Source organism: Mus musculus, chromosome 13 (genome assembly GCF_000001635.26).
Source record: "Mus musculus strain C57BL/6J chromosome 13, GRCm38.p6 C57BL/6J".
NCBI classification, from domain to species: Eukaryota; Metazoa; Chordata; class Mammalia; order Rodentia; family Muridae; genus Mus; species Mus musculus.
Window position 1 is genome coordinate 73,785,656 of NC_000079.6, and position 24,497 is coordinate 73,810,152.

At 50.4% G+C, this 24,497-nt stretch overlaps 1 protein-coding gene across 7 annotated transcripts in view; it reads left to right on the forward strand.

The window, feature by feature from the left end:
• Slc12a7 (solute carrier family 12, member 7) overlaps positions 1-24,497 on the forward strand; it is an 83,703-nt gene that overhangs the window by 52,604 nt on the left and 6,602 nt on the right. For all 7 annotated transcript variants that reach the window (XM_006517170.3, XM_006517171.3, NM_001360694.1 and 4 more), the window contains 19 exons: positions 2,910-3,056; positions 4,286-4,340; positions 4,995-5,125; positions 6,895-7,136; positions 8,269-8,480; positions 9,443-9,610; positions 9,949-10,047; positions 11,112-11,169; positions 11,872-12,046; positions 12,764-12,882; positions 13,288-13,386; positions 13,958-14,077; positions 14,730-14,834; positions 15,273-15,441; positions 19,759-19,954; positions 20,374-20,543; positions 20,651-20,782; positions 23,330-23,437; positions 24,251-24,429. In XM_006517170.3, coding sequence (XP_006517233.1) covers positions 2,910-3,056; positions 4,286-4,340; positions 4,995-5,125; positions 6,895-7,136; positions 8,269-8,480; positions 9,443-9,610; positions 9,949-10,047; positions 11,112-11,169; positions 11,872-12,046; positions 12,764-12,882; positions 13,288-13,386; positions 13,958-14,077; positions 14,730-14,834; positions 15,273-15,441; positions 19,759-19,954; positions 20,374-20,543; positions 20,651-20,782; positions 23,330-23,437; positions 24,251-24,429 — 2,684 coding nt within the window. The remainder of the gene's footprint in view (positions 1-2,909; positions 3,057-4,285; positions 4,341-4,994; positions 5,126-6,894; positions 7,137-8,268; positions 8,481-9,442; positions 9,611-9,948; positions 10,048-11,111; positions 11,170-11,871; positions 12,047-12,763; positions 12,883-13,287; positions 13,387-13,957; positions 14,078-14,729; positions 14,835-15,272; positions 15,442-19,758; positions 19,955-20,373; positions 20,544-20,650; positions 20,783-23,329; positions 23,438-24,250; positions 24,430-24,497) is intronic.

Sequence of the window (24,497 nt, forward strand, 5' to 3'; positions counted from 1 at the left end):
TCAGTTCTAGCTCCCTGAGGTCTCTGCTTTCTCTGGAGGGAAGAGTTCAATGCTGGTGAGCAAAGATGAAGGTGATTTGTCACATCTGTTTGTCACATCTATCTGCTTCCAAGGTGCTTCTCATGAGCCAGTACCCAGCCTGACTGTGGCTCTATGAAAGTCAGGCCACAGAGTGGCATTGGCTGTCTTCTTTCCTCCTGCTGTAAAGACAGCAGGGTCAAGTCTACACAGTGTTCAGCACTTCCCAGACGATTCAGATCTGGGGCCATGTGGTCTCTGGGGACAGGGCTAAGGTTAACAGAGGCATGGGCTGTCTTCTTGGCAGTAGAGCAGTGGCTCTTAGAAACACTGTCTCGGCCATGCCTTTTCCTGCCCTCTCCCAGATACTCTGGGCATCCTTAGCTGACCCTGTTGAGATGGCAGAGTCACAGCTGCCCAGATCTGCTGAATGATGGGCTGCTATAAAGGAGAATTTAGGGGCTGTAGGTTTGTCACTCAAATGTGTTGGTGGGGTATGCTTGTGCTCCCAGCGCTGCCCCATGGCCCAACAGGTTCTTGGGCCTCAGAAGCCCCAGGCCTTCCCTGTCCCCAGCACACATGTCCATTTGTCCATCTGTCTATCTCTTTTGTCTGCTGGAATATGTGTCCAAGGAAAACTTGGCTTGTGCCAGGGAACAGACACTAGACTGAATGCATCTTGGAACTGACCCTCAGCTGCAACTCTGCTTAGTCAAGGCCCTGCTCAGGATGATCCCGTAGTTTAGTCCTTATTTCCTTAGAGTGGAGCCCAGCAGACTTCGCTGCCTACAAGGGCAGTGTGGAAGGAACCCGTCCTTGTAAGCAGGGCATCCAGGTTTGGGGATATTATACTTAGTACAGCCATAGTATATTTTACCCTAACACAAAGTATGTCAATTCTCTGGCTAGTGTTTCCCTGGGTAACATGTTTCTGGACTGGATTTTAGTTGATTAACAGCTCACAGCAGAGCTGCTTATTGTGGTTGAAAATGTCCTACTTAGGGATCCATTGGGTTGGCAGGACAGAAGTAGAGCCCGCCTCTGGTGTCTCCTCTGATGGCACAGAAGCTTGTCCCCAGAGACAGGAATCACTTTCTTTTGAGCTGCTTCTGGGTTGTAAACAGGTCTGGATCATCTGGACAAAGCTAAGAGTTCAGAGGTGGCCATCCCCCTTTTGAAGGCACTGGGAACCCCAGGCAGTAGGATATTGGGCAGACAGCTCCTGAGCCCGTGTCTCAGTGGGATCTGAAGCTAAGCTATGTGGCCTGGCAGCTTCTTGTGTATCTCAGGCTACCACCCATCAATGGCCTGCCTAGACAAGTTTTTTGTCTGCCATGTTTCTATTAGAGCTATTGGCTGCCTCTAACGTCCATCTCACACTGTGTTCTTGTACACCGAAAAATTAACAAGACAGGTTGGAGAGATGGCTCAACAAGTGAGAGTGATTGCTACTCTTCCAGAAGATCCATGCTGGACAGCTCACAACCACCTAGGACTGCATTTCAAAGGGAGCCAATGCCCTCCTTTGTCCTCTATTGGTATTTACATTCATGTGCACTATACCAACACATGTATATGTACATATAACATAATAAAGATGAAAATAATTCTCACTCATGTGCATATACCAACACACATGTATGTATACACAACAGAATAAAGATAAAAATAATTCTCAAAAAGTCCCAAAGGCTTTTCTTCATCTGCCAGCTTGTAGAATCCAAACCCATAAAGACTTTATCTTCTGACCCCAGAATGCAGTGTGCAGGCCTCGAAGATAGGGAGGGCATGAGGTTAAGGCTTAGGTCTCCCTCTTGATATATGTGTGTGTGTGTATATACACATACATACACACACATATATATACATACACACACATATACATATATATATATATAGAGAGGGATATATATGTTTACTGTGATGCTCACTGGCCTTGGGCTCAGGGCTAAGGTCTCCAGGCTTTCAAACCCAGAGCTTCCTCCCACCCCCTCTTTTCTTTTCCTGTGAAATCTTTGATGTCGGGTTGGTGGAAGTTAAGCTGCCCTGCCCTGGATGGCTCACAGTGGCAGGGGTCCTATACAGGCCTGAGCTGCCATCCTGTCTTCTCAGGTTTAGGTGGTCAGTTTGTTGTTCTTGCACTCTGCCCTCTGGCCGGCTGCAACCATCCAGTACCGATCCTTAGCTGCTGGGCTCTCCCTGTGTGGTCTCAGGTTGGATGACATCCTCAGCCAGGCTTCTGTGTGAGCATCGCTCTGTACCAGCCTTGTGGTCATCATCCACAGGGGATGTGCTCATGCTGGTCCTCCATGCTCATTCTGTGTTCTCCTAAACTGAGATGAGCCTCCTTCGTTGGGGTCTGCTGGCTCCTCAGCTCTTGTTTCCCTAGGTCTCTAGTCTGTTTCCTGTCATATTACAATGAGACTTTTAAACTTTATAGGTAGCCTTACTGGTATCTAGCCCTTCTCTGGCCTCCTTTCTTTCATGTCTCAAGCTTCCTGGCACCAAGGTCCGGGCCCTTAGCTGTCTCACATATATAACAAGGGCTCCATCTTACTGTCCCAGAATTCCCACTCTGATTCTTCTCCCCGGTAGGAAAGCAGAGCCAGGTGGATTTCCCCCATGTCTGCCTAGTATGGTTTTCTTTCCCTCCAGCACAATGCCCTAGATGCCCGGGGTTCTGCTCTAGAACCACAGAACCTCGTCTTATTTGGAACATAAATGTTTGTCAGTCATCTTTGCTATCCTTGTAGCTTCATTGTAGATGGCCACCATGTTCCTCCCAGTTCCTATTTCCCCTGACCTCCAAACCAAAGCATGGGGTAGGGTTCCAGACTGAGTTACTGGGTACAGGCTTTGAGCCTCCCTGGACATATGATACTCTGTTCTAGGCCCCACGCATGGGCACCTTCATCGGAGTCTACCTGCCGTGCCTGCAGAACATCTTGGGTGTTATCCTTTTCCTGCGTCTGACCTGGATTGTGGGGGCAGCTGGTGTTATGGAGTCCTTCCTCATTGTGGCCATGTGCTGCACCTGTGTGAGTGTTTACAGCTAGTCCTGGGGCAATTTCTCAGGAACTGATGCTGGGGCCCAGAGAGACTACTGTTGGGAAATCCAGGTCTGCTTTTAGGTCCCTCTCTAGGGACCAGCTCCTATCAAAGACTTGGGAAAGACGGGCCGGCCCATGCAGCCTGGCAAAGGCCAGGTTTCCTACTAGTCTGAAGACCTTACCTAGCTGTATCTATGTTGAGGGTGGCATTTCTGCATCTGGGGACTTGAGGAGGCTGAGTCAGGGGCAGGTACCTTTTACTGGGCTATGATGAGACTCCACCTAGTTTGGAAGGATCATGATTATTTTCAGGGTTTCTCTTATAGAGAAAGGGATACAGATCTGTAACTTGTTCAAGTCCAGGCCTCCAGCATGTCTTCTTATTTCTAGTGACATTTTGTTATGCTGGTTTATCTTATACTCACAGCCCATTTGTTTACCAGCCAACTTTCAACCATAATATGGTAGAATGAGAGTCTCCTTGACTCCTACTGCAGGCTACCTGACCACTTGTTCCCTGATAAGCTCACACCTGTGTGTCTATCCCAGGCTACCCACTGTCCTTTGACTGGTCATTCCTTCTGGCTACCTGCTCGCCTGTCCCATGAGTGGTCAGTCTATGTTGTCATTCCAAGCCTCTAACCCATGCTTCCCGACTGGTCACTTCATGTGTCTGCCCCACCATGACCACCCTGGGGCATTCGCCTCTATTTCCAGACTGGCTATTCCATACGGTCACCCCAGGCTGTCTTCTGTTTACTTTGTGTGGGCACTTGAGGCTACCTACTTCATTTATCACCCAAATGTCATTCTTTGTGGTATTAGCATTCCTGGCACCCACAAATAAACTTTTCCTGAGCAGAGGGTGCTTGCTGGAGGCAAGGTGGATACAAGGTGAGGTGCCGTATTCCCTGTTGGATGCACATCTCGATGAAGCGTCCCTCTTGTGCATCGTGGGTTGGTAGAGGCGTAATTGGGTCAGGCACCTAGATGAGGTTCAGCTTACAGGGCTATGGCAAGCAGGGTCTGAAGCCCCTGTTTTCTGTGACCTTCGGGAATGGATTTGTGGGTTGGGTAGAAAAGGGTTGACAGGCAGGAGGCCTGTCTTTCCTGGTCATTTAGTACCTCCTTTGAGGTCAAAAGCCTACAACCTCAGGCTGGGCATGTTGGAGCATCTTAGGGCACACGTTTCCTGAAAGAGCTGCCTCTCTTTGCAGACAATGCTGACAGCCATCTCCATGAGCGCCATCGCTACCAACGGCGTGGTCCCAGGTGAGGGTGCCAGCACCTGTGGCCCTTGAATTAGTTTATTGATCTTGTTCAGGACAAGAGCTGCGTGCGTATGGGTGCCATTCCTGCCCCAAGCTCATGCGGTGACGGTAACATTTTAACTTGTTTTCACCGGGGTGGCACTGGAGTACTGTGCTGCCCATGGAGTGAAGAGAGGCTCTCTTCCCCAGAGACTCTGGTGTGGACACACCCTCACTGCTTGCCTGTCTGTTATTATGATGACGGGAACCACATCCTTGAGTTGGACACAAACCTGAGTAGAATGCAGGTCCTTCTGAAGTGATGAGCTAGCAGAGATACACTGCCAAGCACTACTGCCTGTCCTCTGCATAAAAGAGTTGGCAGGCCTGTGCCAGTGTCTCTCCTTTAACCATCTGAGGGCATAGCAGGCTTTCTGAAGACAGATGAGGTACTGTACCTGCCTGTATCAGGCAGTTCTCATCACGCTTGAGCTAGCCTGTACCAGTAGGCAGGCTAGACCTGAATTCATAGCCCAAGGCTTTCTGGTGGTTCTGTTTTGAGGGCATGCTAAAGCTGCTTGTCCCTTAGTGGGGACAGATCTTTCTTTGTGAGTGCTCAGTGTTCATAGTGAATGGCATTCCCTGACCCATATTTTATCTTGGGTTATCTTTACAGCGGGAGGCTCGTACTACATGATCTCCCGTTCGCTGGGGCCTGAGTTTGGAGGTGCTGTTGGCCTCTGCTTCTACTTGGGCACGACATTTGCAGGCGCCATGTACATCCTGGGTACCATCGAGATCTTCCTGGTGAGTCCATCTGTGGAAGTCTTCCTTACCCAGGCACTTTGCCCATGGGCTGATTCGTATGTTACCTCTGACTGTCCTCTATCCTGCTGCTCTGCATGTCTTGGCTCTCAAAGCTCCTGTCTAGGCTGAGGGTCTGGGTCCCTGATGGGTGAGACCTCATAGTCTGTGCTATCTCAGGAGGCATGTGTAACTCCTTGAGCAGGATTCTAGCCTTCAAAGGCAAAGCAGTTCTGCTCATCACTGTTTTTTTGTTTTTTTAATTTATGTATTTATTTTATTAGATATTTTCTTTATTTACATTTCAAATGTTATCCCCTTTCTTGGTTCCCCTCCCCCCAACCCCCCTATCCCATCCCCCTTCCCCTGACATCACTGGTTCTTATAGTATGCAACTCCTATTTTATTTTATTTTATTTTATTTTATTTTATTTTATTTTATTTTTTGGCTTTTTGAGCCAGGGTTTCTCCGTGTATCCCTGGCTGTCCTGGAACTCACTCTGTAGACCAGGCTGCACAACTCCTACTGTAGAAGGGCTTCCCTGCAACTTGATGTTGGGCTTGGGCTCAATGTTTGGTGGGCTCTGTAGCATAAGTTTCTGTTTATCATGGGTACTGTTTGTCATAACCAGGAAATCATGGGGACAGGAGCTTGAAGCAGTATGTAGTGTCAGCTGTCAGGAAGAAGACAGATGAGTCATGGTGCTAGGCTTTTTCCCCCCTCTTTATACAGTTCAAAAATCCCAACCCAGGGAAATGGTGCCACCTACCCTAAAAGTGGTGGGTCTTTCCATCTTTTTTTTTTTTTTTTTTTAAATAATTTCTTTATTATTGTACACTGTAGCTGTCTTCAGACGCACCAGAAGAGGGCGTCAGATCTCATTCCAGGTGGTTGTGAGCCACCATGTGGTTGCTGGGATTTGAACTCAGGACCTTTGGTAGAGCAATCAGTGCTCTTACCCACTGAGCCATCTCGCCAGCCTGGGCCTTTCCTTCTTTAATGAACTCAAAATAATCCCTCACTCCTGTGAGCTAATCCCAGAGGAATCTAATATGACACAGATCTTCCCAGAGGTTTTCTCCTGAGTGAATCTAGATCCTGTCAATTGATAATAAATATTAACCATCACTATAACCATCTCGATGGAGCTGGCTTTTTTTCTCTGCTACCCAAGCATCCCAGAGCCAGCAGAGAAGCCTTCCCATGCTTTCTAAGAAAGGTTTCACGGGGACAAATGCATATTCTAATTTGGGGAGTCTAGGCTGGGACCTAGGATTCCTTGTCCCACTATGGGTCCCAGACCTGCAGACTCTAGATTGTCATGCTCATTTCTAGGGTCTGTTCGGTCTCTGAGGAAGTCCCATTCCTACAGTAGAGCAGCTTGGAGGACACACTAGCTACTTGGTAGCTCTCTGGAGATTGCGCTCAGCAGTCAGCTGGTATTAGTAAAGACGGAGGAAATGTGCTGGACTCTGCTAAGGCTTTGGCAGGAGTCCTTGGCCCCTCACCACAAGGGTTCTCCCTGCCTGTTAGTAACCTGACCAAGGTTACAATCTGGCTTTGGCAGCTGGAGGGAACTGGACAGGAATGACTGCAGGCCGGATGCCCTGGGTCCATCTTGGATGGCACACAAGATTCTGTCTCAATGTACCCAGTGGCCTCAAGCCTGACAGGCCTCCTTTGCCAGTATCAGGAAGGGAGGCAGTGTGAGGTCAAGGCTGGGTGAGTTCCTGGACAGGACCTTCTTTGCTGACCTGACTTATTCTTACAGACCTACATCTCTCCAAGTGCGGCCATCTTCCAGGCAGAGACGGCGGATGGCGAGGCGGCCGCACTGTTGAACAACATGCGTGTGTATGGCAGCTGTGCCCTGGCACTCATGGCGGTGGTGGTCTTTGTTGGTGTCAAATATGTCAACAAGCTGGCACTGGTCTTCTTAGCCTGTGTTGTGCTTTCTATCCTGGCCATCTATGCTGGTGTCATCAAGACAGCCTTTGCCCCACCTGACATCCCGTGAGTCCCAGGCCATCCTGGTGGTGGTGTGGGTGTGTGGGTGTGGCTTGGATCTAATGCTGGGTCACCTTGCTGTGTTGTTCCAGGGGCTGGGCCTGGCCTCCTGGTTCTCTCTTCTCCTAGCTTCTCTGGGGAAGAACATGGAGGTATCCTTGATAATCATTCTTGGGTTCCAGTGTGGTTTTAAGGAACTTTGGAGTATGGGGTGGGCACAGTGCCCATGCAGTGGATTCTGTGTGCATCTGTGATGTCAGGAGGCTGGTGAAGGTTGTCCTTATTTCAGTGTGGACTGTTGGATTAATTACTTTTTTGTTGCTGTGATAAAGCACCGTGATTAGAAACAGGCTATGGAGGAAAACGTTTATTTTGGCCCGTGGTTCTAGAGGGGTGAGAGTCTATCATGGCAGGGAGAAATAGCAGCAGAAAGCAGGCATGTTAGCAGGAGTAGGAAGCTGGGGGTTGGGGGTGGGGTGGGGTGAGAGGGGAAGCGAGTCTGGCAAAGTCCGTCCCCAGAACATAACTTCCTGAAACAAGGCCATATGTCCTGAACCTCCCCCCAAAGCACCATCAGCAAGGTATCAAGTGTTAAATGTCTGAGCCTACGGAAAACTCAAACCACCACAGTCAGATGGCCAAGCTTGTTAGACCATTCTTATCTCATGAGACATGGCTTCCTCATCTTTATAGAAACCCTTCAAATGAGCTGCCTCTTGTCCTTCTGTGGGATTGAGGAGGTTAACCAAGGTGGCCGGTGTCGCAGCAAGTTGAGTGAGCATGGACCAAGGTGCAGTCTGGACATGTTGGGACTGCCAAAGCCCTTGGTAGGGAATGTGGGAGCCAGGAAGGGACGAAACCACAGAGCTGTATGTAGTTTCACCATTTTTGTGGAGGGTTTGGCCACCTTCCAGAGTAAGTTGCCCTGGGCAGGAGGAAGACAGCCCTCACCCATGGAGGGCTTGTATGTGAGATCAGTCTTCAAGCTGCTGGACTGTGACCCCATGCTTGCTCCTGACATGTGGCCCCTGCAGTAACACGGGTTACGTTTATTAGAGTTGCTCAGGAGGTGTTGAGCCCCGCAGTGAGACAGCTTAGCAGCGTGGTGAAAACGAGCTCTGCCCTTTCTCTGCTCTAGGGTCTGCCTTCTAGGGAACCGCACGCTGGCAAATCGCAACTTTGATACCTGTGCCAAGATGCAGGTTGTCAGCAACGGTACAGTGACCACTGCACTCTGGCGCCTCTTCTGCAATGGCTCCAGCTTGGGTGCCACCTGTGATGAGTACTTTGCACAGAACAACGTTACTGAGATACAGGGCATCCCTGGTGTGGCCAGTGGTGTCTTCCTGGGTGAGTGTTGGTGGAGACGGCTAGGGCCACCTCTCTGGGTTGTTTGGGGCTACTCTTAGGGTCCTGGTTCTTCTTGCTTAGCCGTATTCCTAGGGTCCCGTCCAGCCAAACCCTAGGCTAGAATGGCCTTCTTCATCTGCTGCAAATCAGCTGCGTAAGGCCATGCATTCAGTGTTTGAGACAAACACTCACTTTGCAGCCCAGCATGGCCTGGAAATGGCTAGGTAGCCTTGATTGGTCCAGAACTTATCCATGTCATTACCTTCTACATACTGGGATAACAAGTAGTGGGGGGCAACTTCATCTTAGAGAGAAGGACCCAGTCCTGGGGAGCCTGAACACTTGGTCCTCATAGTCTACTCTGTGTGAGGTTGGGATTCTGTATGCCCCCCAGTGGTATCGGTGTGATGTCAGTGGGCAGCCGAGGGCTGTGTCTGGGTGATGGGGGAGGAGCAGATGGTTCCCATACTCAGGACCTGCTGGAGTCTCAGAGGCAAGGTATCTGGAGAAAGCAGCCCCCAAAGGGTCTCAAGAAAGGCAGCAAGGGCATATGGATTGCTGGCTGGAGGCCACCTATGAAGAGGTCCCTATGGGGGGGTGGGTGTCACTGTCAGGGTAAGACTGCACTATGCCAGGCTAGAATGCAGTAGAGAGTGAAGGTGGCCATACTCCCTGGATTATTGGAGGAACCAATATGGTTACAGGCTCTGTTTCTGCCTCGTGCGTGGATGCCTAGCAGGGAGGAGGCCACCAAGACTGTGGGCAGCTAGCTGTTGAGGAGCACATGTTGAGTTTTGGGGAGAGTGGCTTCATGCATGTGGTCCTCACAAGGTTGAGTGCCCCTGATTGGAATCAGAGCCATGGAAGAACGACCTGCGGTTGTGAGTGGTGATGCTGGGTGTGGACAGTCCAATGGGCAGTCCTGGCCGAAGGCTGAGAAATCCTGACTGTTCGTATTACAGATAACCTGTGGAGCACATATTCAGACAAGGGGGCATTTGTGGAAAAGAAAGGTGTGTCCTCAGTGCCTGTGTCCGAGGAGAGCCGGCCTGGTGGATTGCCATACGTCCTCACAGACATCATGACCTACTTCACCATGCTAGTTGGCATCTACTTCCCGTCTGTAACTGGTGAGGCCCCCAGCCTTCCCTCCTCTTCTGTCTTTGTGTCTACTTCTCTGTGTGTTCCTACCATAACTCACTCACTCTCTCTCTCTCTCTCTCTCTCTCTCTCTCTCTCTCTCTCTGACTCTTTCTTGTCTTTCTATCTCTTTGTTACTGTTTCTGTCTCTTGGTCTGTCTCTATTTTCTGGTCTCTGTGTGTTTGTCTATGTTTCTTCTGTCTTTCAGTCATCAGAGATCACCTTTCCAGCAAGCAGTGGTCGTATTGGCCTATCTTCTCTGATGAATCTTTCTATAGGCAGCATCCTCTAGGTTTTCTGTCACTGTCATCCGTATCTACTCTGCAGGGATCATGGCAGGATCCAACCGCTCCGGGGACCTCAAAGACGCCCAGAAGTCTATTCCAACAGGGACCATTCTGGCCATCGTGACTACATCTTTCATTTGTATCCTTTCCTTAAAGGGGCCCTGTGCCGAGGTGTTGAACTCTAACGCTGCTGCCTTTGCACCAGTCCCCTCAGTCACATCCTCATTGTGCCCATCTGTGGTGCGCTGTCCAGATTCAGGTCCTGACCACAGCCTGCCCTCCTTGTACAGCCTTAGGTGATGTGCCACATTAAAACATGGCACCTGTATTCCTGTCTCTTATGATTGTATTTGACACAGTGTCCCTTAAAAAATCCAAGAGAGGAGCAGGGGTTGTAGTTCAGTGGTAAGAGTGCTTATCTAGCATGCACAAGGCCTTGGCTTCCAATCTCCAGTAATACCAAAGGAAAAAGAAATACAACACATCACTGGATTGGTGCACACCAAGGGTGCACAGCCTTGGTTGGGTGTGGTGTGAGATATGGCATGTCTTAGTTAGGGTTTTACTGCTGTGAACAGACACCATGACCAAGGCAAGTCTTATAAAGGATGACATTTAATTAGCTGGCTTACAGGTTCAGAGGTTCAGTCCATCATCAAGGTGGGAGCAGGGAAGCATCCAGGCAGGCATGATTCAGGCAGAACTAAGAGTTCTACATCTTCATCTGAAGGCTGCTAGTGGAAGACTGATTTCCAGGCAGCTAGGAGTAGAGTCTTAAAGCCCATGTCCACAGTGACACATCTACTCCAACAAGGCCACACCTCCTAGTATTGCCACTTCCTGGGCCGAGCACACACAAACCATCACATGGCTTTAGCACAGACCACAGTTGCTTTTGTGAAACTGATGTTCCAGGAGTCCTGTCCTCCCAGCAGGGAGGTTGGTCACCAACCATACACCTTTTGAGTACCCTGTAGCTAGCACTCTATAGCTGGACAGATCTGAGGACAGTACCCAGAGGACTGTGGAGGTGTTGGGCACATCTGTGGGGACAGGATATGGAGATGTCTTACCACATGGTGACCCTGGCTACAGTGTTGCTCCAGGCCCGTGGAATGGGACCCACTCTCCAGCATGCATTTACCTGGAGCTTGCATGCTACTCTATTGCCCCAGGACTGTCTGTTCCTTGATTTCAACTCAGATCTTTCCTGCATAGTGCTGTTTGGGGCCTGCATTGAAGGTGTAGTCCTGCGAGATAAGTATGTTGGGGTTCTACTACATGAAATGACTATAGTTGGTATTGTCTTTCCTGAGGGAGACTTCGGCTTTGAAATTAAATGACCTCTGGGCCTCACAGTTGTATGTGAGTTAAATGCTCTTATCAGAGGGTCACACTATCTTTTGCCTGACTAAAGCATTGATGTGTCGCCCCTTGGGCCTGGAGCCTGAAGACTGCTCAGAGCAAAGTTGAGGCCTGATGAAGCTGGGAATGGGGAATGAATACAGGTGTGAGAATGGGAGAGATAGGATCTAGGGACCCCAGTCCTTCTGCTCAGTTAGCAGAATCTTAGTTTGGACCATTGTGGACTCTTCATTCTTAGGGTACTGCTTGTCAGAATCTCAGGGCTTCAAGGGTTCTTATATACCGCATGGTGAAGAAGTATAGTACCACCAGGCCTACAGGGATATGACCGCTGCAGAAATGGCAGTGGCCAGCACCACCTTGGTATCAGCCAGGACTTCCTGTTCCTGATGGGATTCTAGGGGAACAGTTTCAAGCCACCTAAGCCCTTTCTGAGGGGGCTGTCAGGCTGACTGGGTCCTAGTTGGGTTGGGCCTCTGAAATGGGCTCTTAGTTTGGGGGTTCACACTCAAATGGGGACAGAGTTTTTTTTTTTTTTCCCTGCCTTCAGATCACTCTTTAGAAGCTCTACTGACCACCTTCCCTTACTCACCTGTAGGTTTGGGGAGGCCTTGCAAGGGAACCTGGTCATTGGCATGCTGGCCTGGCCATCTCCCTGGGTCATTGTGATTGGCTCCTTCTTCTCCACCTGTGGTGCTGGCCTGCAGAGCCTGACTGGGGCACCCCGCCTACTGCAGGCCATTGCGCGTGACGGAATCATCCCCTTCCTACAGGTGAGTCCTTCACTCAAGGTGCAGCAGATGAAGCTGGCTGCCCTGGGAAGAGATCATGCAATGTCAGGTCTGGGTGTTTAGGGGCCCCTAAGAGTCTGTCCTGCAGAGCTGGACCGATAGAATGAAGACAGGGGGCCTATGTCCTGCTTTTGGATACTATACTGGTTATCTCACTTTAACTGCTGGACTGAGGGTGCAGGCCCAGGGCAGAGGTTGCCTGGTTGTTACTATAAAGTCCTTTTCCAGTGGGCCATGTTTATCCATTGACCTATTGAGGCCATGTGAAGGATGGCCCCACTGGTGTCAACCATGGATTTGGTGTCCCTGGACCTGGCCTCTAAGGTACAGGATGCAATGAGAGTCCTGGAATGATATCTTCAAAATGTCATAGCCCAATGGCTTAAACCAAAGGAAGTTGTTTTCCAAAAATTCCGCAGACTGGAGACTGCCCACACAAAAGTGATTTGAAGATAGAAAAAAAGAAGAAAAAAAAGGAGGTTTGGGTGTGGCAGGACTGTGCCCTGAGTCTATCTATCTGTGTGGCTTTTGGGTTTTCTTTTGCATACAGCATGGTGACATGTGACTAAAGCTAGGTTTTGCTTGTAAGTTTTGTAAGTTATTCCATGGTTAAGATGTTCCGATGACACTGCCTTGCAGATGGTTCATTCTCACAGGCAGTTTCCAACCCCAGCCCACCTACCTCTCCCCATACTGCAGGTGTTTGGTCATGGAAAGGCCAACGGGGAGCCCACATGGGCCCTGCTGCTCACGGCTCTCATCTGTGAGACCGGTATCCTCATCGCCTCCCTGGACAGTGTGGCCCCCATCCTGTCCATGTGAGTAGCCTGCAAGGACACAGTTTGGAGGGTGTGAGGACTTGGTTACTGTTCCTTCCGATCTGAACATAGGGTAAGGACTAAAGATACATAAAGGGTAGGCACAGAAGGCCAGGTGGCTATGCTGTGGGCACACAGCTGTTGGGCCAGCTGAGGTGAGTGTGGCTGGACAGACAGCTGTTACGGTAGGTGCAATGGCTGTACCTGTGGTAGGTGACAGGGACAGTAAGCATGCGACTTATTCTTAGGGTCCCTCAGCTGCTGTGTAGAGACCCCTAGAGGAGCTCTATTGTGTAAACAGGTTGGGTCTCCCTAAAGAGTGGTAAGCAGTAGATGATAGACAGTGGCAGGATACTACTGTGCCTTCGTGGGTGGTCAGCGGCCTCATTGGCCCTTCTGCTCTAGGTTCTTCCTCATGTGCTACATGTTCGTCAATCTGGCCTGTGCCGTACAGACCCTGCTACGCACACCCAACTGGCGTCCACGCTTCAAGTTCTACCACTGGTAAGGCCTTCTGTGTGGACGCCCCGAGGGACCCACAAACCTGAGCACATGCAATCTGTTCTGGAGGCTGCCTGCTGCTAGGCTTAAAACTGTTTTGGTGGAAGGAGACCCAGTGAAGTCTAGGAGGCCACGGTCCTGTCCTGGCCTCTGACTTATATTTCCTTTCCTGAGTACACGTGTGATTCTTATGTCAGCTTGGTCCTCTCCAGCCAGAAATGTTTGGCAATCCCAGAGCTGCCAGTGTTCTTCAGGCTCCTTTCCAGCACAGTGCTGGCTGGGTGGATGGAGCCCATTCTGTGTTCTGCACGTAGCTGGGTGTCTTGTGCACCCCAGGAGGGAAACAGACAGTTGCACTGTCTCCAGGCTGCAGCTCTGCTGTGCCACAGCAGGATCTCTGGGAGCCATTTCGTATTTCAGGGATGACTGAGTGGCAGACCTGGTTGCCAGGCGTCATGGGCTGATGCTCTGTTCAAGGAAGAGTTGCATAATAGGGAAAGTGCTGTTGGTGAAGCAGGCTTTCAGGTGCCATTTGGGGGCTGTACGGGCCTGTTCTGAACTTCATGTCCGCCAGGACCCTCTCCTTCCTTGGGATGAGTCTCTGCCTCGCGCTGATGTTCATCTGCTCCTGGTACTACGCCCTTTTCGCCATGCTCATTGCCGGCTGCATCTACAAGTACATCGAGTACCGCGGGTGAGTGGCAGCCCCTCAGAAAGCTGTGACTTCACTACCCTGGGGCATGAGTCTGGGTGCTGCTGCTGAGGTCTCATGGAAGTTAGACACCCTGTGAGTCCTAGGTGTCTTGTGTTGTCCCCTAGTCCCAGCCAGGCTGACGTACTCGGGTATATGCTGAATTCCTGCCCGGGAGTTACTGTGCAGAAGCTGGGAAGGGTTTTTGTTTTTTGTTTTTGTTAATTTCATGTGTGTTCTAATTTATTAATAGGCACATCTATGGCTTCCACTGTTGACAGTCTGTTTAAAGGATTTGGCACCTGTCAACCATAGCACTGTCATGTCCCAGGAGCTACGTTAAGAGTTCCATTTCCACCAAGTTACCTTTGTCCTTCCCTGACATTTCTGTCTTCACTCTGGTCCTTGAGACCAATCTAGTTCAGGGCTTCCAAGTCATGATTTCAGCCTCATTCTTCTCTCTGTCCCTGGTGTCCCCAGTGAATGGTACCACAAGGAAGTCCTGCTGCTCGAACCTTTTCATTTTATCCAGTAGCCCTGCTTGTCCTGGGAAGCCCCTTCCTGTTGGGTTTACACACATTGTGACTGTCTCAGCTATGTAAACATTCTTCAAAGTGCTACTGTGACAAGGTGACCTTCCTCTGTACCCATACAGGGCTGAGAAGGAGTGGGGGGATGGCATCAGGGGCCTGTCACTGAATGCTGCCCGCTACGCCCTGCTGCGTGTGGAACATGGGCCCCCACATACCAAGAACTGGAGGTGAGTATGCCCCATAGCCACAGTGCCAAGGTAGCAGAGTGGAGTGGAGACCCTGATCCTGCCAACTGGTTAGCGCTGTCTTGGAAGCTTTTACTCTTGGCCTTCTGAGGAGAGATCTGACAGGGCATCACTGCCAAAGAATGGGAGAATAGCCAGAGGTGGGTCCTGGATATCCAACAAGCCACCAGCAGTATGGATTGGAGGCATGCTCCTCTACGGGAGTTTCCTCTGTTCTAAGGCCAACCTTAGCTGGGACACCTGAAGCCTCAGACACAAGGTCCTACCGGTCCCATCTGCCCCACCTGTCCTTCTTATTCCACCTGGTCTTCCTAGGATGTCTGTCTACTTGCTCTCCCATCTCTATCCCATCTGGCTCCATGAGCACGGGAGCCCTGTGTGTGGCCATTGTAACTCCTGTCCCTGCCTATCCTACCACAGGCCCCAGGTGTTGGTGATGCTGAACCTGGACTCGGAGCAGTGTGTAAAGCACCCCCGCCTGCTGTCCTTCACCTCTCAGCTGAAGGCTGGCAAGGGCCTGACCATCGTGGGATCTGTGCTAGAGGGCACCTACTTAGACAAGCATGTGGAGGCCCAGAGGGCTGAAGAGGTAGGCAGGCAGGTGGAGTGCAGAGTGAGTGAGGTCCGGGTTGCAACCACCTAAGAAGAGCTGAGCCACGGCCTGCATCTCGAGGCTTAGGGGCACGATTTTTACACGTGCCGTTCCTGGTTTCTGTCAGGGTGGCTACTGAGTCTGAAAGGATCAGAAGTAAGATTTGAAGAGATGAGATGTGTGATCTCCTGAGACAGAGGGGCAGTGACAACTGCCATGGGACTGGATCCCTGAGGGCCCCTGTGTCTAGCCTTGGCACTTTGTTCCTGGTGTCTGTTATAGCTCCCTGTGCACCCCAGCACCTTCTAGTAGGTAGAGATTGTTGGGTCATGAGTCTGTGTGCGCTGGGCTGTGGTGGCGCACACCTTTAATCCCAGTACTTGGGAGACAGAGACAGGCGGATTTCTGAGTTGGAGGCCAGCCTGGTCTATAGAGTGAGTTCCAGGACAGCCAGGGCTACACAGAGAAACCCTGTCTCGAAAAAAACCAAAACCAAACAAACAAACATGAGTCTGTGTGCTGTCAGATGTTCTGATCCTTTGGATAAGAGGTGAGTAACCAGAACCTCCTCCTACAGCATACTGGAGCCATCTCTGATGCCTGCTGCCCACAATTTGCTGGTCCTGTAACTCCTGGGCTTCTTCTACACAGGCTTTCTTATTTCTCTGTGATCAGTTGTGACAGGAAACCTCCAGCCCAAGCAGAAACAGAACAAATAGTGTCACCAGTTTCTCATGTCCATCTACAGCCTCTGCTGTCCTCACAAGGCCAGGCAGGGTCCTGCCACCTCCAGTGTTCAGCTACCCAGATTGTCAGAAACCTTTTTTACTCCTCTCTCTATATTTGTGGATCTTACCTAAGGCTCCATCGTAGCTGCCGTGTCTTGGTGTCACCCTTTTCTCTGGAGGGGTTGATCAGCGAGCATTTTTCTTATGGCTATCCTTATCTGGTCTTGCTTGTGCGTTCAGGCTTCCTGCTGTCTGTGTGTCTCTAAGCTGCATCCCAATTTCTGAGTCCAGTCCATTCTGGGTGGACTGTGGAGTGGACTCTGTGGAGTGTATTCTGAGGACTGACTGTGGGCATTGGTGGTAATGACTATTGATAACTCTGGTCTGGAGTGACAATCTTGTGGCTTTTTCAGTGATGACATTACTTGCCCGGCCTGCCTGTCAGGCAGCTTTGAGATTCGGCAAGATCAAAGAGGACAAGAGAAGAGATGGATCGTTTTCTTGCTCCTCCAAAAGAACCAGCAGTTGCCCCTTAGAATGTGGAGCCTCCGATCCGAACCCTGGCTGCTGCTGACTGCAAACCCACGAATTTAAACATCATAGCTCTAGTCCTTACGGATGGGTGGTTTTCTGTCTTGTCCTTTGGTGTCTGACCTGTAGCTGGTCTGAGGGGCATTTTGTTATGGGAGAGAGAGTGGCTCTGTCTTGGAGGTGCTCTTGTTTTTATCTGTGATATTTCTTGGGTACAAAAAAGGCCAGCATCTGCTTTAAGCAATGGTATGCTCATGTCCTTTCCTGGTGTCTCCTCTACACTTTAGAGGGGATCTCTGGAGTTAAGGCCACCCTTTGGACAGATTCGAAGGGTGTGCATGGACTCTTGTTTGTTATCTGATGTCACTGGCAGAACATGGGGAAAGGTATTTGTGTTGAAGTGAGTGCCTGCTGGGGACCCTCTGACTCTGGTTTCAATCTCCATTCTGATAAGAAATGAGAAGAGTATCTGTGGCCGGGCGTGGTGGTACATGCCTTTAATCCCAGCACTTGGGAGGCAGAGGTAGGTGAATTTCTGAGTTCGAGGCCAGCCTGGTCTACAAAGTGAGTTCCAGGACAGCCAGGGCTACACAGAGAAACCCTGTCTCAAAAATCAATCAATCAATCAATCAATCAATCAATCAATCAAACAAACAAACAAAAACCAAAGAGTTCCTGTGGCTATCTCATGTATGTCTGTTAGATTAATTTATATTCTGTAGTGCTGGGGTGGGACCCAGGACCCCATATGTGCTAGACAAGTGCTCACTCAGCCACTGAGCCACACTCAAACCCTGGTTGGATGATTTTAATCTCTATTTGCTTTTAGGCAGAAGGTTCTAAAGAATCTGAATCAGGAACATGTGTTGAGAAACAGAAGCCAAGTATTCGCCTCTCCTGGTACCCATAGGAAAGGTTTAGCATTGGAATTAGTCATTTTTATTGATCAGCAAAAGCCAGAAGGAGCTGCCCAAGGGTCCACCTGCCCCTCCTGCCTGATGGAGCTCTGCCCTTTAGTCGGACTATCAGTAGTAATATTAAACGAAGACAGTTTGGGAAAGCCATTCATTTTAAGTGATCAGAGCTTGTGTAAGAAGCTTGTTCTGGGCATTTCCTTACTATGTCAGGGTTAATATCACTTTCCCTCTACTGCAGCATTTGCATGAAAGGGCTTGAGGGTTTGAGTCACCCTATCCTTCCCTAACTAAGGGTCCTGTCTTCCTCTTCTGTGAGGTTTCCCTGCCCACAGTGGCTTTGGCAGATGTGCCAACTTCTTATCTGGACCAGATTCCTGCCTGGTCAGGGCTCTGTCCTCTAAAACCTTAGGCTGGGCAGGCGATTCTCTAGCAGTAAGGCAAAAACTAAGATCCAGCTCCAGCTCTTTGGGTCTAGCCTGGGGAAAGCAATGTTGCAGCCTTTGTCAGGGACACAGGCATCACAAAGCCAGGGCAGGGGTGTGTAGGTACCGTGTACGGTAGGCATATCCTTCTGGTCAGTCCTCCGCAGTGTTCCTCTGTGCTGTGACCTTTAGCCAGCTTCAGCCCATAGGAGGACAGAGTAGCCCTGCCACACACATGCCATCGAGCTGAGTCAGCCTCTCCAGTACTTCTCCTATGAAACCCCCATCATGGGCACTGTCCTTCCTGCCTGGGAGCAGCTGTGTCCCTGTGACCACGCCTCCCGCCTGGGCTGCCTCTCAATCACTGGCATGTTCCCCTTTTAGGACAGTGTGTTTAGATTGTTTCTGAATTACGCAGAATTCTATAAGTGGAACATGTTCCTCTTGTGAGCCTGGTCTACCCTAGATGGCTGGCTGGTGGTTGGTGGAGGTGAACACAAAGCAAGGGTAGAGGTGAAAGGATGGCTGGGAACCGTGTGTATTGTCAGTACAGCTTTAGTTGTGGAACTGTAGTGCAGGGCAGTCATTGTGGGACCAATATAGGAGGCAGTCGAAATCAGGCAAAGGAGGGAGAATAGTGAGTCTTGTGACCAGTGGAGCAAACCTAGACTAGGTGAAGTCTAAATTTGAGGTATGGGCAGAGTGGGCTCAAATCACTTTCTCCCTCTTCTGGCTTTGCTGGGGGGGGGGGGGGCTCCAGGCATTCCTAGGCTTAGCCTGTCTCCACATGGCTGCCTTCCTTCTCAGATCTCTCTTTCCTCCGTCTTGTCTGAGTTACTTGTTACTGAGTTCAGGGTCCCATTGAACAGTTAGGATACTTTTTCCAAATAAGGCCATGTTTCCCCATTTTGGCTGTAGCACGGTCAAAACGAACCCCTCTTGGGAACACCATTCAACCCGTCACTGTCCTCGTTCCCCAAACACATCTCCCTCCCACGCAACTACATTCGTTGCACTGCAGTCTCCAAAGTTGTAAGCATCAACAAGTCTGGACCTCGTCACAGGCCACACCGAAACGGACTCCTCTCTGTGCTTATTACCAAGAGATGTGGAAAAACGTTTGCCTGACGGTGACCACATGGTCTTCCTGATCTAAAAGGGAGAGCGAGCGCAAAGGCATGAGGGTCACCGTCCACATAAGTGTGAAGTCTAGTAGGGCTGTTCCTCTAGGTACCATCAGATACCCTGCACCCAACAGGACCTAGTAGGCTGCCTGCTGTAGAAGGACAGCATCCCTAGGCTGTTGACTCGTGAATGGTGTGTCCTGAGTCGTAGCGTACAATCTCTCTCTCCATTGTCCCTAAGCAGCTCTGGGGAGGGAAGAGCTGTCCTGGTAGATGCCTGACATAGTGATGGAATGACGGGAGTGGACAGGTGTGGAGACTGACATGGTGGCTTGTCTGATAGCCCTTACTGGAGCATTCCATTCCCTCAAAGGCTGTTAAAGTCGGTCCATGAAGCATGGCCCATGAGTGTTGGATGCTTATTCTTTTTAAAAGATTTATTGATTTTTATTTGTATGAGTACACTGTAGGTGTCTTCAGACACACCAGAAGAATATGTGTGGGGCTGCCTCACTGTAGGGACGAAGGGCATGTTGTCCCTGGCATGTGTCTTAGCATCCTGTACTAACACCTGCCTCCACAACTCCCACAGAATATCCGGTCTCTGATGAGTGCAGAGAAGACGAAGGGCTTCTGCCAGCTGGTGGTGTCCTCCAACCTGCGAGATGGTGCGTCCCACCTGATCCAGTCGGCTGGCCTCGGTGGCATGAAACACAACACTGTCCTCATGGCCTGGCCAGAGGCTTGGAAGGAGGCAGATAATCCTTTCTCCTGGAAGAACTTTGTAGGTGGGTGTGGCAACCATGCCCATCCCAAGTGTTACTGTCACACTAAGTGTATGGCCAGAAAATATAGACTTGGGGCCTTGGAATGTGCTGGCCAAGTTGTTAGTTACAGAAAAAGCAAATGGCAGGTTTGCATTCTTGAATACTCTCCTCTCATGCCCAAGCCCAGTCCCCATGTGGGGATTTTCCTAGAATGTGACACACTGTCCTCTGGAGATGATGGAATAGCTCTGATATGGAAAGTTGTTCTTTGATGCCTCCCCGCCACCCCCTGGTTAGATGACTTCATGGGACCATGCCTACTTAGCTTGTGACAGTCTTCCCACTGTCTGGAGGGAAGCTAGCTCCCTGCTCATCCCCTCATGAGACCCCATGGTCCAGCTGGCCCTTGGTAACTTACCCATGGATACCTTTCTCCACAGACACAGTCCGTGACACTACAGCAGCACATCAGGCCTTGTTGGTGGCCAAGAACATTGACTTATTCCCACAAAACCAAGAGCGCTTCAGCGACGGGAACATTGATGTGTGGTGGATCGTGCATGACGGGGGCATGCTCATGCTTCTGCCCTTTCTGCTGCGCCAGCACAAGGTGTCTGTCGTAGGACCATAGGCCAACAGCTAGGCTACAGGGACACCACTATGTGGAGGGTGTGGCCTTGCCTGAGTTCCTGCAGAAATGTCCCCCCTCTTCCCCAGGTGTGGCGAAAGTGCCGGATGCGCATCTTCACTGTGGCCCAGGTGGATGATAACAGCATCCAGATGAAGAAGGACCTGCAGATGTTCCTGTACCACCTCAGGATCAGTGCCGAGGTGGAGGTGGTGGAGATGGTGCGTGCACAGCTGTGTGCTGGGGACGGGAGGGTGCAGATGGGCAGACAGACGGATGGACGGACTTGGATGTCATGCTACACTTTTGGAATAACAGAGATAGTACATCCCGGCATGTTCCATAGGGTAGCACTTGTATAGTCTTACTGTTCCCATCCTACATCTGAGCTTGTCTCAGCTGACAGCAGCTCTGGTGGAGAAGGTCTGTGGGGTGTACTCCCTGGGAGTGAGGTCTGCTCAGAGGTCTGGAGCCTGGGGTTCTAGTTTTTTGTTTTGTTTTATTACTCACTCCATTCGTTTACATCTCAAATGATATCCCATTTCCCTGCTACCCCATCCCACAACCTCCCTCCCCTTTGCCTGTATGATGGTGCTCCCCGACCCACCCACCCTCTCCCACCCCACCCCACTCCTCCAGCATCCCCCTACGCTGGGTCATCAGACCTCCACAGGACCAAGGGTCTCCCCTCCCATTGATGTCAGACAAAGGCCATCTTGTGCTACCTATGTATCTGGAGCCATGGATTCCTCCCTGTACACTCCTTGGTTGGTGGGTTAGTCCCTGGGAGCACTGGGTGGTCCAGCCAGCTGATGTTGTTTTTCCTGTGGGGTTGCAATCCTTCTGCCAGCTCCCCCACCAGGGTCCCTGAGTTCAGTTAAGAGGCACTTGCTGACAGGAGCTTGATGTGGCTGCTCCTTGGGAGGTTTGGCCAGCAACTGACCAAATCAGATGTGGATGCTTGGGGCTCTGTTTTTGTCCATGACTTCATAGTTCCTCAACTAGAAATTATTTGCCTATCTGTGGATATATCGGGCCATGAGTGAAGTCATGCTGGGGCTAACAGATAGAATAAAGTGACCCTGGGTCACAGTAGATGCGGTTTACTGTGTCTGAATGACTAAGGAGTGAGGTTCATTCTGAGATACCCACTCCAGCTGCCCCTGAGGACCCAAGATTGTTCCTACTGACCGAGCAGCCCCTTGTGGATTGACTGTGTATCCTTTGCTCCTTCCTGCCTTCTGCTTTCTCTGAATGCTATGTTCTCACTTGTGTGGTCTCTATGGCTTACTCCTCTGTCACCTGATCATGGATGACACCCAGTACACGGTCTCTGCATGGCTATGTAGCTCAGTTTCTGGAGTAGAACTGGCAGAGAGTCACATTGGATAGAAATAGTCCCATAGAGGCCTGCTTCTCTACAGTCTCACAGAGGGATTATGTTAGAGGGGTGTCCCAGAAGGGCCCATTTCTTTTCCATGGCCATGTGGAGTGCCTCATTGGGTAAAGGGACCTCCCACTACCCTTCATGGTCACATGGAGGAGTCCCAGCTCCAGGGCTGCAGCGGTGCTTCTTTGCTGGAGCTTGCAAACTGCCTTTCTCTGCCTGTGTCTCTTTAATCATGGATGAGGTCTGGCATCTCTCTGCATTATTGACGACCTCTTGCATCTTCTTGTCAGCTCCCAGGGAACCTTGTGGTATGGGTTTATGTTTTCTCATTCGATAGGAGACTATGTATAAGACTTTGAGACCTCTATGAGAGTTTTGGGTATGTGCAGGTTGGGGCATCACTGGGTTTTGTTGCTCTGGGTGTGCTGTTCAGAAATGCATATCCACATTTGGACATTTCTCAGCCATCTGGAGTTGCAGACCCGCTCTCTGTGGCTTCTGTTTGTAACCTTCTCTGTAGGTGGCACTCTAGGTCTGTCTGCATTATTAGTAGTCAGAAACTACCCTTTTGACTAAGTAACAGAAGCTGCCCAGACGGGGTCTTGTGAGGTAGTCCAGGCTAGACATGGAGACCAGCAGTCCACTGGCCTGGACCAGTGTCTGTAATGTACAATGCATGAGCTGCCTAAGCTCTCAGCCTCGGGCTTGGCTTCTAGAGCTAATCTCCCTATGAGTTCCCACTAGAATACAGACCTCTGTCCCTACCCTGGGGACATGGTCAACTGACAAGGGGCTACCCAGAGTGTAAGGTTTTAGGTGTTTGGGTGTAACTGGCAGGGATAGTCTGAATGCCAACATTCAGGATCATTAGATCACTAGTGCTTAAATGCTGCTGTCCTTGGTTTGGTATCTTTTCCCTGTGAATTTAATAACTCTGTGAAGAGTGAGCTTGTCTGAGACAGGAAATGACACCAGTTATTTAGGAATATGTGTTCCTTGAGACCACAGCTCTTACAGACAAGCCAGGAATGCCCTGTCCAGAACCCTGAACAGCTCTGTGCTTAGTCAGTGTGAACTGCAGCATCATCATTGACAGTGTGGTGATGTCACAGAGTCCCCAGCAGGAACTTAGGTAGGCTGTTGTATTTGTCCACCTGTTATTGCAAACCACACATTTGCATCAATAGTCACACATTCTCATGCCTTCCCAGGCTCTGGGATAGAGAGCTCTGATACTCCAGGGACAGAAATCTAGGCCTGGCGTACACGGCCACTGCTTGCTTAGGTCCACTTGACAATGGGGATTGGGTAGGTTTTGGTTGGCGGCGACACCATGTTTTGTATGCATTGTTTACTTCTGTGACTTGACGCTTTTTAGGTTGAAAATGATATTTCCGCATTCACCTATGAGAAGACGCTAATGATGGAGCAGAGGTCACAGATGCTGAAACAGATGCAGTTGTCAAAGAATGAGCGGGAGAGAGAGGTGTGTGCACTGGGGAGAAGGTAGGTAGGGTCAGTGCCATCTGGTCCCAAACATGGGCTCTGTGTTGAGGGGAGCAGAGCAACCTAGCCGGGGAAAAAAAAATGGCACTGGATTCACACAGTTCCTATGGCATTTGGCTTTGGTTGTTAATGAAGAGCAGGCATGGCCATCTGTGCCCTTTGATACAGTGTGACTCTGAGGGCTGGCACCTTTGTAGTCACTTCAGATCTTTAAACATTCACTTCACTCCGTCAATGCCTCAGCCACTGAGGGGGCTGTGTAGGTAGACACTCCCCTTGTTCACCCTTCCAGGGCTATCAGGCACCACCCATCTATGACCCTTTAAAACCCCTGTGAGCCTGGCAGCCAGAGGGGTTGTTGAAGCAGGCCCCTCCCTGAGATGGAAGCTGCCACAGAGGTGTACCATGGTGCGTCCTCGTCAGGGTTGAGTGACTGAGAGGCCAGGGGCTACACCACGTAAGGAGACTCTGGTACCAGTGTTCTGATAGTTCAGCAGAGGTCTGGGTCCATTTATTTTTTTCTTTCAAGGTGGGAAAGTGAGGTAGGAAGAGGCAGGGGAGGGAACCAAGAGTCTATCTGGTAGTACAAGAAACGGGAGATCCTTTTGGGATGGGGACAGTGCCAGAGCCCTTTGTGGAATTATTGTCTACTAGTTGAGGAGTCTTATTAGCCAGTTACACATGAATCCTTTTGGGTCATTCTGCAGCCTGCCTGCCTCATTGGGCACGTTCTTTCGAGGGTGGCTTTCAAGAGCGAGCCACTGTCTGTTCTGACCTGCTCTTCCCTCACCAGGCCCAGCTGATTCATGACAGGAACACTGCATCCCATACCACAGCAACTGCTAGAACCCAAGCCCCACCAACACCCGACAAAGTGCAGATGACATGGACGAAAGAGAAACTCATTGCAGAGAAACACAGGAACAAGGACACTGGCCCATCAGGCTTCAAAGACCTCTTCAGCCTAAAGCCGTGAGTGTCTGTGTGGCCTGGGCCGATGCACATTGAGGACAGATTTCCAGCCCCACCTTCTGAGGAGT